General features: G+C 38.0%; 3 protein-coding genes and 1 non-coding gene across 8 annotated transcripts; 1 reads left to right on the top strand and 3 right to left on the bottom strand.

The window, feature by feature from the left end:
• Positions 1-102: 102 nt before the first annotated feature.
• Positions 103-1,791, bottom strand: LOC147274538 (thylakoid lumenal 17.9 kDa protein, chloroplast). The gene is made up of 4 exons (XM_086227471.1): positions 1,442-1,791; positions 1,094-1,208; positions 851-920; positions 103-656 (listed from the first exon to the last, which is right to left on the bottom strand). The coding sequence occupies exons 1-4, from the start codon at positions 1,714-1,716 to the stop codon at positions 421-423; spliced, it is 696 nt and encodes a 231-aa protein (XP_086083597.1). The 5' UTR covers positions 1,717-1,791; the 3' UTR covers positions 103-420.
• A 167-nt stretch (positions 1,792-1,958) lies between these two features.
• TRNAS-UGA (transfer RNA serine (anticodon UGA)) lies at positions 1,959-2,040 on the top strand. The gene has a single exon. It is a non-coding gene; the product is annotated as a tRNA-Ser (tRNA).
• An 863-nt stretch (positions 2,041-2,903) lies between these two features.
• NPC6 (non-specific phospholipase C6) lies at positions 2,904-5,589 on the bottom strand. The gene is made up of 3 exons (XM_086257427.1): positions 4,242-5,589; positions 3,656-3,832; positions 2,904-3,350 (listed from the first exon to the last, which is right to left on the bottom strand). Exons 1-3 carry the CDS (start codon positions 5,350-5,352, stop codon positions 3,052-3,054), a joined length of 1,587 nt encoding a protein of 528 aa, XP_086113553.1. The 5' UTR covers positions 5,353-5,589; the 3' UTR covers positions 2,904-3,051.
• A 1,967-nt stretch (positions 5,590-7,556) lies between these two features.
• On the bottom strand, positions 7,557-12,818 carry LOC147274535 (CBS domain-containing protein CBSCBSPB1-like). 5 transcript variants are annotated; one of them, XM_086256516.1, is made up of 16 exons: positions 12,693-12,794; positions 12,329-12,377; positions 11,841-12,027; positions 11,172-11,340; positions 10,918-11,050; positions 10,654-10,824; positions 10,412-10,490; positions 10,208-10,321; positions 9,984-10,050; positions 9,681-9,786; positions 9,531-9,589; positions 9,054-9,163; positions 8,819-8,952; positions 8,512-8,597; positions 8,318-8,407; positions 7,557-8,032 (listed from the first exon to the last, which is right to left on the bottom strand). In XM_086256516.1, exons 3-16 carry the CDS (start codon positions 11,972-11,974, stop codon positions 7,850-7,852), a joined length of 1,635 nt encoding a protein of 544 aa, XP_086112642.1. In that variant the 5' UTR covers positions 11,975-12,027; positions 12,329-12,377; positions 12,693-12,794; the 3' UTR covers positions 7,557-7,849. The 5 variants fall into 5 exon arrangements, with proteins under 5 accessions (XP_086112642.1, XP_086112640.1, XP_086112641.1 ...); XM_086256514.1 differs by lacking the exon at positions 12,329-12,377 and having other exon boundaries at positions 12,693-12,818; XM_086256515.1 differs by having other exon boundaries at positions 12,225-12,795.
• Between the last annotated feature and the right edge of the window lie 84 nt (positions 12,819-12,902).

Raw genomic sequence — 12,902 nt, 5'->3', positions numbered from 1 at the left:
ATAGATCAACAATCAATAATTGTGAGTCAGCTACGCATATCGGCGGCTAATACTTTATCTCAAGTTTCAAGTAATTTATTTGACAGTTCTGAACCAAGCTCGTACAGAAAATCAAATAATATATATTGAGGTGGAATGACAATGACATAAGACCTATCCAAATGCTTTGGTACCTCCTACTCAGCTCAATCATTTGTATAACATAAACCCGGCCACTTGTGAACTCTGCCCGCTGCAGGGTTCATTTTATGTGTGTGATACAGAACAAATCAAGGAGAAAGAAGATTCAGATAATAAGAAGCATGAACAAGTTTTCTGAACAATTCAAAACTTTTATTATCAATGTTATCATTATATTTTTGAGGGATGAGGAGATGGAGATGACCGTAACAGAACCAGTGTAGTAGAAAGAAGTTTTGGCTAGCTATCACTCTCTTTGTCCATGGCTTCGAAACTTGGAGCGTACCAACCCAACTGGTCAGTAATTTTCTTCATTCTTTCTTCTTGTCCCTCTGAATTCCCTAAAGCAGTAGTGAAAGGGTAGAGATAGGTTACTTTTGTGGCCATACACCTGTAAGAAACCAAGTCTCCTTTCACCAGAAACTCCAGCACATCTCGGCCAAACCCTCCATCAACCTCAGCTTGTAAATACTTGCCTGGGATTGTCTTCATTATCAGTAATGTCTCATTAAATTTGGTCCAAATTAAATTCCACTTCACTTTGAATATTATTCTAATTTATCCCCATGAAACTTCAAACATCAGTTTCTATTGGCAACATTCTATTTTACTAAGTGATAAAGTTCATAGGCAAAAATGAATTTGTTATGCATGAGTTCAGTATAGTTACCATCTGGGGTATCTTCCAAGATCTGAATTTTTGCATTTTTTTGAGTTTCCAAGATTACTTTTTGCAACTTCTGCATAATTTTATAAAACAAGTAACTTTCAGCATCATGTAAAGCTTAAAACTACTTAACTGTAAATGCAAATAAGTGAATGCAAAAAAGTTAGAACTAAGCAAGTTTCATGATAAAGTACACGTTTAATTCAAAGTTCTATGAAATGTAAGTGAATGCATTTCTCTTTAAACCTGAATTGCAGTGTCCAAAGAATTTTCAGGAATCGTCAATGGAAATGCAAACGATGAGGACCTTGGATTTGTTGATACACAGCCCGGATTTGTTGATGGGCAAGGTCTGATTTTTCTGAAAATTGAAGACACACACACAAGTCATATTGAGCACAAAGAGCAAAGCACATTGAAAAGGGCACAAATACATAAACAAAAGGAGAAGGAACCCAGTACAGAGAAATGGATTCAGCACAAACCCATTTACTAATCTTATCCAAAACTACTTGCATTAAAGAATAAACCTTGAAAGCTACCAATTAGACAAACCCAAATAAAGAAACACTGAATTGAAGAAATTAAGTGTACCCATTTTCCAGACCAGTCTGTAAATTCTTGGCTTGAGAGAATGGAGTGGTGGGAGGGAGTACAGAGGACTTGGAATTGAGAGAAGGGATTGCTAGAGCAGGCAAAGGAGAGCTTAGTGTTACAGTGAGAGCCAAAGAGAGTAGACTGGGAAGGATTATGGGCTTTGGGTTTGGAGTTGAATTTTGCAATCTTGCTTTTGGGGTTTGAAGGCAATGAGAGGTTTTGGGGAATGAGTGCTTGGACGTTGGAGGTAGAAGATGACCCATCAAGCTCATGTTAAGTCTCTTGTTAGCCTCTCAACCTCTCACTCCCATATGCTCGCTCTCTCTGATTAAACGCAGTGTTTAGTCTCCAAATTCTATCAAACCAATGCCGTTTATATCGTTCATATAGCGGTCAACGACCACACAGACAAATATGTCGTAGTGTTCATAAAACTGTTTTATAAAACGCTATGCGTCTTTATTCTCCTCCGCTTTTAATACAAATATTTATTATAGGCAATCTTAAACAATAAGTCGATATGTCCGAGTGGTTAAGGAGACAGACTTGAAATCTGTTGGGCTTCGCCCGCGCAGGTTCGAACCCTGCTGTCGACGATTATGATTTTCTTTTTTTATCTTTCCAAATTTTCTTAGGACTGTTTGGAAGGCAAGAAAACGCAGGAAGAAAAAAGAAGTCAAACTCAAGCCTCTCCTATTTTTCACCTCAAACAACCAAACAGAACCCAAAACAAGACCTCAAAAGTCAAAAGCCAATCTTCATATACAAAGTGGAATAGAAGGCTGTGAATGCATTAAGCCGAAAACCAGTAAAGAGCTAGCAATGGAGGAGGGTCTGTAAGAAACTATATAGTCATCTTTCCAAGTCCTCCCCTCCATGAACGAAGAGCTCTACAACCCCAGCTGTTCTTTCCGCAATTCCTAACTCCCAGAAGGTGAATTTGAAGTCCCTTTTATTGAATTAGCTTAATTTGCTATGATCCACATCAATTTTTAGCCAGTCAAGTTATAAAAAGAGAATGTTTTTCTTAGAAATTTGAGGTGCAAATTGGAATATCACTTGTTTTTCCTAGTACAGATTGTCAGATTATACCTTGTACCTTTTTTGTTGAACATTATACAAAGCGAACAAGAACCTGAAAAACATGAGTATCTGGATTTTCATGTGCTCATCAATGCAGACCAAAATTGCAGAGCTGAGGCCTCTACAGCATGTTCTTATAGAATGGCTCAAACAGCAAGTTGTTTGTTAAAACAAGTACCTACATCCCTTTTAGCAGAATTGTCAAAGCACAGGAAAGAAAATTTCTATTTGAGCTCTTTATGCTCGGGTTCTATAAACGAAAGCTTTTTCTTCTTAAATGGATTATCGAGATGAGCAACTATTTTAACAGTTGAGTTGCTGCTTGTTCAAGGTTAACTGATAACTATATCAAGCAATCAAAATTGAACACTTAAAATACTGGAGAAAATGAGATTTAGCTCTATCAAATAGTGCTTTCATTGCTGTTATTGCATTCTACTATCACAAATTCAATCAGAATAGAAAAAAAAGTTCCTAAATTTATATGTGGGACATGAACACAAAACACCATAGGAGGATCCACGCTAATTGTGAATTGAGGATCTGGTTGTGAGGGAGGATCTCATATCTACAATTGCTGACTCATCTGCTCCCAACTTGATGGCCTCTTTGCTTGCTCTAATGAACCTTGAAACAGCACCTTTTACATACTCATGAGCTTCCTTCACACTCATCTTCTTGCTCATTTCATTAGGGAAGCTGCTCAAGAAGTGGTCGCCATTGAGTACGGCTGCTAACTGGACTACCTCGCCCTGAAACTCAGATAAACCCCCATCTTCCTTCGCCTCTGTGCTCCTCAAAGGCGCTACATCTGGCAAGGTCACTGCAAAAATTCCATAGTATACAGGTTAAGTTTTCTTTCACTGTCAACCTCCATGTACCCATTGAGCTACCAGTTAGAAAGTGAAGATGCAGTGCGGGACTGCTCCACAGTGACAAATGTATCTTCATTTTTATTTTCTTCCTTTTAACCTGCTTAAAGGGATCACTTTTCATGTTTCTAAGGAATTCTCTTCTAATTCTGTTATTTCCTAATGGATCTCTTGAATAATTTTCATGATAAATGTTCCATAAAGGTTTTCAAGATAAATGTTCCATAAAGGTCATTAGAATTGGGAGTTTAAATACCTGGGCAGTCGGTCCTGGGAGAGCTTAATTGCCCAACAACATGCTCAAATGTCCCAGCCCATGCATCTCTGTGAGTTAAGAAGTTAGAGGAGAGGTTGAACATCTTCTTTATGGTGGCAGGGATTGAAGAGTGCTCGAACTCAGAGTTCGGAGTAGGTCCTTGTGGACCACTCATTACTGCAAAACCAAATAAAGATCAGTGCAAAGAAAAGTGGAAATGAAACAGAAAACCCTAATTGATTCTACTTTATAGATTTAAGATGCTCAACAATATGCAAGCCACAACATTATGTACCAACCAAACCACTTACAACCTCCAGAAGTAGTAGCACCCTATAACCAATTCCAACTTAGCAATATAAGTTGACCTCAATACAATAACTACCCACCAAAGTCTACATCTACTCAATCCACAGACAATATGCACAAAAATTTTGCATTAAGAAATTCAACCAACTAATCCAATTTAATTTCTACACTCTTAAATGATAATAGATCCTGCAGAAAACATCCAATATTAAAGGCTCACAGCTTTAACTCGATAATTAACACTAACACAAGGCAAATAATGAGAATTTGAGCTTACCAGTCCCTTTCTTAATCCAGGGAGAGATCATGATTGTCGGCACACGAACCCCAAGCCGATCAAACTTGAAGAAATATGGAGCAGGGCCACTGTTCCCATCTGGGTTAGGAACATTAACATAAGGAGTCTTGACATGATCAAAGAATCCACCATGTTCATCATAGGTGATGACCAAAAGGGTCTCATTCCACTGAGGACTTGCTCTCAGTGTCTCATAAACCTCCTTAACTAGTTTTTGCCCATTAGCAACATCATGAGAAGGGTGGTCATCATTTGCAGGCCTTCCTTTCAGATCAAAATAGCGCGGCTCGATCACAGTTAAGCTTGGGAGCTTCCCATGTCTAGCATCTTTCTTAAACTTCAAATCATACTGATGAAACTTAAATATGTACTTCAATTTCCTCATATTTCTATAAAACATAGTGGTGGGTATGTTTTGAAAGTAAACACCAAAGTTCATCCCATTCTCATGAACTGAATCAAATATGGTCTTTTGTGGATACCCTTGAGCCAATTGCTTCTTGACATGGCTTGTTGAGCCATGAGAAGTTGCAGAGTACACAAAGAGCCTATTGGGTTGTGTTGGGCCAGGTATTGAAGAGAACCACCTATCAAAGACAGCAAATTCACGCACCAGAGCCGCATAAACCGGCACAGACTCAGGCCGAAAGCCTTTCATGACCGTGTCTGAGAGGTTGGGAGACATAGACAATGCTTGTTCTACAAAACCAGTCATTGAAGGAAAAGAGTTGGACCCAAATACCTGTTGCTCCACTGCCTCAAACGAGTGACCCGGATCCGGATCCACAAACTCAGCATCATCCATGAAGCAAATGGATTGCGGGTCTGGTTCTTTGGTCGAAACAGGGTTGCATTCTTTGCCTGTGACCCCATTGATTGCTGGGTTAATGGCCTTCTTCATCCACCCAAGCATGTGATCAAAGGACCGATTCTCCATGACCAAAACCACAATGGTCTTGATGGGTTGCTGCTGCTGTTGAGCTAAACACAAGTGGGTTTGTTGGAAAGTCCATGACAGAGTGAGAAACAGCAAGAAAATGAAGGAAAATGAAGATGGTGGCAGTAAAGGTCTGGTTTTAGAACCTCCCATTTTGCCTTATTTGCTAACAGAGAGTGTTGTTTATGCAAATGGGTCTGTCTCTGGCTAATGAAGCAATGAGTGTGTGGAGGAGAGAATCTGAATTAATAAAGAAAATAATTACAGCTTCTTCCTAGATTTTTTTGTGAGACTCAACGAGATAGAGATCCAGGGCAATGGATTTTTGGGTACAGAGTACAAAGAGCAGAGATGAGAAGCTTCTGGTTTTTTGTACTGGTGCAATAATAATGAGGACCTTCTTGGTGGTGCTTTGTTTCTTTAGGAAAAGGCAAAAGCTTTAAAGAAAGTGAAAGTGATATATCATATACGTTTTGCATAATCAGTTTAGATTGAGAAATTAATTGCCTTCTGTGAACTGTAAACCTCTCTCTGTGTTAAACAAGGTAAGTAAGACAGTGTCATGGTCCCATCTCATTCGCAAATTCAGTTTACATTGAAGTGATTGCATGGTGCGAGGTACCACCATAGATATCATGGTCTTGATCCATGGTTGCAAGGTGGGCCTACTTGATGAATGATTATGCAGATCTGACGGTGGGGAAGGCTGGCACTGGTTGTGAAAGGATGAAGGTTGCAGATGTTCAGGATAAGCTATGCAGTGTGAATAGCAGAATAACAAGTATGAATGTCAAAGGGTTTGACCGACTGTCCGACATAAGCGTATATCTCATGTGGTAAAAAAAAATTCAGTAGCCTGGCCAAAAAAAATAAAAATTCAGTGGGGCAGTGAGTGTCATATACCGATATACGTACAACCTCTAATAATAAAGTAACATTTATTTTTATTTAAAGTAAAATTTATAGCCTTTTAAAATAAATAAAGCATATGACGCGTTAGAACTACGCCACTACCATACACATGGACCACAAGGTCAAGACTCAAGTTGGACTAGCCCTTCTTCCTCTTTTTTTTTTTTTTGGGTAAATTCAATAATATGCCTATCTTTTCCCTCCTAGGAAAAAGTGAAAAACACAATACTCTTGAGGCTTATATGGAAAAAGAAAATTTATTTATAACGGGAGTATATATATGCTCTTTCATGATTTTTTTTTTTTTTTTGTCAAGTTTCATGAAAAAAATTTATGTAAGTTGATATTTGTACTTTTAAAATGACTACTTCTACTCTTTTTGTGTGAGAGCATCAAGAAGTGTGAAAGGATAATTTTGAAGTGCATTTATCATTTCACAAATGTATATATTATATGAGTATTTTTTTCATTACATGGTAGATCACGCAAAAGAAAAATAAAAACTATCAAATATATACATCTATTACATAAAAGTTTTACTCCACCCTCCTAATATCTTTTTATGTGCTAATTGCATAATCTTTTTTTTTTTTTTTTTTGTGAAAGTAAAGATATATGCGATGGTTGAATCAAATGTTTTAAAAAAAACAGACCACAGAAACCACTGAAATAGCAGTATTGGGAGTTTTGGGACACAGTTCAGTGGGCGATGAACATGTCATTCTTCCACTAGACAAAAGTTAGGTGCCACTGTATTCTCATAATGCCATGCATGTGAACTATGAAGTATGCCATCCATATCCATATTTCAAACTTTCAAGAGTAAAGTTCATGTGAGATTTTGATGTCAAAGACAGTGAGCCTCTTTATTCTTTTTCCACTTTGGTACGACAACAATGCATAAAATAGAGTATATTAAAATGTAAAATGTGAATGTGAGACTGTGAGCGACATGTTGTCCTTTTTAAAATTAGCTCAATTCACGGGATACAATCCATTATAATGACCTTGTTTTAAGGTGATCAATTGATCATGATGTGGGCCACAGGAGAAAAATAAAGAGATTATGATACATTTTTAATAAAGGAAAATATGGTACTTGTTCAACTTAAAGGCTAGGTATACATAAAGTCAAATCTTTATACCTTGGAGGTGCCACAACTTGCAAAAACCTAACCTTTTGGGCCAGGTGGGCCCACAAACCGACAAAGAAATTAAGATTGTAGTTCGACCAATTCGGCCCAGACAGACACCAATGAACTGAATGTGTCTGTATCCACCTCCCAGTTGTGGTCATCCTTCACCAACTTCGAGGGTAACAAATTTTTTTATAAAATTGATATGTTATATTATCACATTATCAATCTAATATCATTTGATCAGATCAAAAAGTGTTTGAACATACAGTTTTAGCTGTCATTCAAGCAACATAACATGGTAAACAATCCGACAAGAGAAAATCAAGAATTCAAATTCCCAGAATCCACGAACTTGTACATTTCAGGTGGGTAGCAGTTCACTTTTACACAAGTTCATGAAGCTGCGTGAACAAACATTATGCGTGTAATTGCGCAAAATAACAAGCGCAAAAAGAATTGATTTTCACTTGTATATGTATAGTTTCTATAAAAGAGCGTTTGAAGCACAAGTTTTGCCCTCCCTGCCAATTCCAATGTGGTCCCAGACTCCCAGGGAGAGAGTTCTCCTGCTCTGGGAAAATCCGCACTAGGCTGCAAAATCAGGTACCGGCTCTCTTCAGGTATGCCAAAACGCCTAAGCCGGCAACAAGTGCAGCCCCAGCTGCAACAGCACTGTAGGCTGATGCCCATGCAGAATCTGCATAAGCATAATCCACACTTCCTGCAGCTGAACCCCTTCGGCGACCACGTGTTCCTGAATAGTCTAAGTGCAATCTCAAACCCTGCAAAGTTGATCATTTGATGTCAGACTTCATTGAGCTCAACAGATACAAGCTATGACAAATCAGAAATCTATTCTACAGAACTTTGTCCCACATGGCAGGAACTGTAAGAGACTAGGAAAATTGTCTCAAGAACTATAGCCCAGAATTTCCATCCCAGGTAGGAATATGCAAAGTACAGGAAAATCCATAACAGAAACTAAGATCTATTAATTCTGTTGGATGCTACACTATGTTTTCTCTCCTGTATAAACAACAAGCAACAGTAAGACAGATCAATCATACCTTCCAACCAACTTGCCTCGCATGGTCCACAGCTGCTGCAAGATCACCATCTGATGCCAATATAACTTTATCCTTGTCTTCATCTTCATACTACAGTATGTGCCACCAATTCAAATAAGATTAGGATGAGAAAAATCTAGAATTGGACTCAAAAGCATATGAAAAAAAATGTACGACAATGATCTGAGAAATACCAAAATTTGAGGAAGGTTGTTGCGGTCAATGTCATCTCCAATTCTCTGAATAATGGCAGTTATGAGATCTGTCAAACTCTGAATATCTGAAGAGGAACAGACAAAACCCAGTCAAATGACAGCCAGATTATGATTGTTGCATGTGGAAATATATCCTGGATTACATGACTCAACCAGGAGTTTTGAATGAAAAGCCCAAAAACAGTGTTGTTTAAAATATACTACATGCTTCCCAATCAGATTCTGGTTGGGGGTTTTGGGAAAAAAATTTAAAGGCAAAACATATTTGAATGAACAAGGAGCATACTGCAAGTAAATCTATGCATCCGGCCCCTCTTATCTTGAATTTTGAAAGCAAACGTATTTGGATAAGTTGCTGATGGAAAGGGAAGTGATCTCCCTGTCTCTGCTCCCTCAGAAGCCAGTCTCAAAGAACCTTCACTGAGATGACAATAAACATGCATGAGTACTATATACACGAAAAAGCTAAGTTAAACTTTCACATTAACATTGATGCGTATACAAATAAATATATCTATAACCTCCGACAATCCTCATCTTCCTCATTGGGACTAGAGGACATGGCAGAATCCCAAAACTTTTGCATCAAAGAGCTTGCAGCCTCATTACTCACTCCAGCAGTATTTCCAACCTGGTTAGCAAAGAAAACGATGTTAACATTTTCTTCTTTGCCCAAGGGGGAAAAACAAAAAACAAAGGAAAGAAAAACAGAAGGAACTGAAAGGATGATATGTTTTTTCTGATCCTAAAGCCAAACATAGTGAAGTTTCTGTAGGATTTCCCTACTAGGATAGTTCAGAATTCTGAAAATCATGTCATTAGTAAATAAGTCAATTAAGGACAGCGAAATGAGATTGATGTTCCACGCTACATGCACATGTAAGAACTACATATTGGTGCAAGCATGACTCAGTGCATATATTCCTGTTATCCTAGAACGATTATTGCAAAATTGACGCAAATTGTAATAGTTATCACTGGGTAAGGATTTGACTTACAGTAGCCACGGCAGCATGGGTGATATGAATTACATCAACCACAGCAACAATATTTCCATCTGTATCCGGTCGTCCATGATTATCAGAAACTAAGGATCTGCTGTTACTTAGAAAACAAATAAAACTACTCTTACTATATCAGCATCTTACCTCTGTCCACTACAGGAAGGTGCAAAAACTTTCCATCATGCATTGTATGCAGTGCATCAACAATTGGTGTATCAACTGAAGCACATTCTGGATTTGGAGTCATGACCTATTAATCAAATCAAAAGAATACTGCTCAGAAATTTGGATTGCTTTCGTTCCTTTAGTTAAATAAGCATAAAACGAGGTGCTCCTTGGCATCAGCAGATACTACAAATTCTGCCCAGCAAAGACAAGGGCTGAGGGATTAATTTACAGTTTTCATCAGGATGGGCCAAATAATTCCAAACTGATAGAGATGTGTACCTTCTCTACAAGAGTGGCCTTCGGAGGAAGATTTTGTGCTATTACTCGCATCAAGATATCCTTTGAACTGACAAGAAACAAAGCACAAATTAAAATCCCTTTTGTCTATAAAATGATCACAATGACAAAATTGGATACAATTTCCATTTATAAATTCTTCTACGAAAAAAAAGGTAAAGTGCAATTCTTTTTCCTTAAAAAGATACTGAAGACAAGAGATTCACGTAAGAATTCCTCGTGGTTTGTTATCCACTGTCACAACTGCACAGCTTACTCGCATCTCCTGCATCTTCTTTGTTGCCGTCAAAACTGTGTCTGTTGGCGAAACTGTTAAAACCCTGAAAGACATACCTATCTGTTAAATGAAAACCTGTAAAATTAATCAGCATGTGGCTGCCTAAAATAACAGACATAAAAATATTACCTACTTTGAATTCTCCGGAATGATTGTAGACAAAGATGGCCTAAATAACCGCTCTCGAAGTGTCTCAACGAACGAATTGGAACCTGCATCTCAAACAAAATAGCATAAAGTTTAATTTGCTTTTTCAGGAAACTGACTGAATTGTTATTGTATAAGTCTACACACACAAAAAAAATGGAAGATGTGCAAAATATCTAAAGAGTATAATATAAAATTAAAAAGAAAAATACTAAACTCTCTACCAACCAGAACTAGATGTGCCCCAATGTTTTTCAACACCTTCCACAGCAGCAGCAATAGCCTTTCCCTTCTCAGCTGCCCTTTCCAATCGAGCAATAGCATCATACAAACACTTTGCTATATCAAGTAAAGCGATGACCTCTCCATTCTCCACAACAGGCAAATGTCTGAATTTTCCTGTAAATGCAGAAATCAGCAACATATACAAAGTTCATGCACAAACAGATAGTATGCCAAAAAAATAAATTTCTCTTCTCATTTATTACTAACCTTGCACCATCTTCTGAAGGGCTTCAACAGCAAGAGTATCAGAAAGAACAAATACCGGGTTCCTTGTCATAACTTTAGAAACAAGCGTTTCCTCAAGATTAAGCTCACGAGAAATAACTCTTGTTGCTATATCCTTCAACCACATAAAGGAATACATGCATAGAAAACATTACAGCTAATAAAATCCATGAAAATGTAGCAAGCAAGTTCTTTTACAGTACTGTATCTTCTTGGAAAATGGTCACTAGTCATACCTTGTCTGTAAGTATTCCACAAAGCAATGCATTAGAGTCAGTTAACAACAAAGCATCAACTCTACGAGCAGCCATTCGACGACAAGCTTCCTGAATAGTAGTGTTCTCAGGTATTGTCAGAGCCTTTGATAGTCGCAATCGTTTTACTGTACGCTCTCCAATTAGCCCCCTGCCCCAAATGCAAGAAAAGAAGCAAGATATTTTACTTTTGACTCCAATGCACAAACTTTAAATTGAGTGTGCCTACTAATTATCTGCCCTCTACAATGGAGTTACAATGACTATTCTCTAGTGAGCGTGCCTGTGTGTCTGTGTGGTCCATGTGCTTCAACTAATGGCTTGTAAGTATCAAGCACCTTGTCTAACAAAGAAATGACCACGCTACAATGTCTCTCCAACAAAAATGGATTCATTCTCAATACCTACCAATACTCAATTTCTAAGTAGAACATAGAAGTACAACCACTAGCAATTTAACTGTTCTACAATAACCACAGAAGCGACTATTACACAAGTGCAAAATGAAAAAAAAAATTTCACAAAACCATTAAAATATAATCATGGATTTCTTCTTCCCCCAATTCACCCATTCACGAAAAGCTCAATTCTTTCAATAAAACATTCATTGCAATAATGAACAATAATATGCATGAAAAATGGAATACGCACATGGGACGAGCGGAAAGAGATCTTCGGGCAGAATCAGGGCCTCCATTGCTACTGTCAGAGGATTTCTTCTTGTCCTGCAACGATGTGTTCGTCAATGACAGACTTCTTCTAGAAGAACCGCCTTGACTAGCCATCGCCGCCTTTAATCAAACACTCCTCTTATTATACCTCCTCCTCCTTCAAATCCCTGCAACAAAAGCCATTATCACATTATGAATTCCAAGTATAAAATTTCAGAAAAAATTATAAAAGACTCGGCGTGGTTATTGTGCAAAAACACTGAAATTAAAGAATTGATGGATTTCATTCCAGTTTGGGCCTTTGCCGAATATAGAAAGCTCTTGTATTTTTATTCTGAAACTCAGCTAAGACGTTGTGTTTGACCTTTTCAAATCTTCAAACCACAGATACAAGAAACATCGCATTCAACGTATTTTATTCAAATTTTCCTTCGAAATCTCGGAAGCCAAACGGAAACAGAAACTCACCGGACCTAGAAAAAACAAAAACAAAAACCCTCCTGCTCCTTCTCTCCCTCTAAAAACAGAATAAAGATTGCTTCAGAATCAGAGAGTCAGAAACCACAAGAAGAAAATCACAATCCTATAAATCACAGGTCAGCCATGGTGTCCATGCCTCCATGGCCCAGGAAATGAAGCTAAAGAAAAAAAAATGGATTGGAATTGGATGGGATTAGGGGCGGTCAAGATTGAAGGGTTTGAAAATTTTCCGGGAAAAAGAGAAACAAACACTCGCGGCCGGGAAACTTCTCCAAAGTTGTGGATTTTCCGGGGAAATACACACCGACCGGCGAGAGCGAATGAGACCGATAGAAAGAAAAAGTGAAAATACCCTGAAATTTGGGACGATGAGAAACTGGACCAATCAAAATCGCGCACGTCGACTTTTTCCTAACGGAAATACCTCCAATTTTAATGGCGCTCTTTTCATCCCTCCAAAAATGTTTTTTCTGGTTGGAGGCTAATTTTAAGGTTTTCAATGAATGGGGAAGTTACGGTTTTAGCCTCTAAGCCTCTTTCCTTGACCTTCCTTTGTAACCAA

Source organism: Dryas octopetala, chromosome 9, assembly GCF_963921425.1.
Source record: "Dryas octopetala chromosome 9, drDryOcto1.1, whole genome shotgun sequence".
Lineage (NCBI taxonomy): Eukaryota > Viridiplantae > Streptophyta > Magnoliopsida > Rosales > Rosaceae > Dryas > Dryas octopetala.
Note: the sequence above shows the minus strand (reverse complement) of the source record. Positions and strands in the feature narration are given on the sequence as shown.

Excerpts from the sequence above, each read along its gene's own strand:
- LOC147274538 (XM_086227471.1), bottom strand. The coding sequence starts at position 1,716 with ATGAGCTTGATGGGTCATCTTCTACCTCCAACGTCCAAGCACTCATTC. Across the intron at positions 1,209-1,441 it reads CAGACTGGTCTGGAAAATGG|AAAAATCAGACCTTGCCCAT; the intron begins GTACACTTAATT and ends TTCAATTTTCAG. Across the intron at positions 921-1,093 it reads CTTTGGACACTGCAATTCAG|AAGTTGCAAAAAGTAATCTT; the intron begins GTTTAAAGAGAA and ends AAAATTATGCAG.
- LOC147274535 (XM_086256514.1), bottom strand. The coding sequence starts at position 11,974 with ATGGCTAGTCAAGGCGGTTCTTCTAGAAGAAGTCTGTCATTGACGAAC. Across the intron at positions 10,491-10,653 it reads TTGGGGCACATCTAGTTCTG|GTTCCAATTCGTTCGTTGAG; the intron begins GTTGGTAGAGAG and ends TTTGAGATGCAG. Across the intron at positions 9,787-9,983 it reads AGGCCACTCTTGTAGAGAAG|GTCATGACTCCAAATCCAGA; the intron begins GTACACATCTCT and ends TTTGATTAATAG.
- NPC6 (XM_086257427.1), bottom strand. The coding sequence starts at position 5,352 with ATGGGAGGTTCTAAAACCAGACCTTTACTGCCACCATCTTCATTTTCC. Across the intron at positions 3,833-4,241 it reads CTGGATTAAGAAAGGGACTG|TAATGAGTGGTCCACAAGGA; the intron begins GTAAGCTCAAAT and ends TTGGTTTTGCAG. Across the intron at positions 3,351-3,655 it reads TCCCAGGACCGACTGCCCAG|TGACCTTGCCAGATGTAGCG; the intron begins GTATTTAAACTC and ends GAATTTTTGCAG.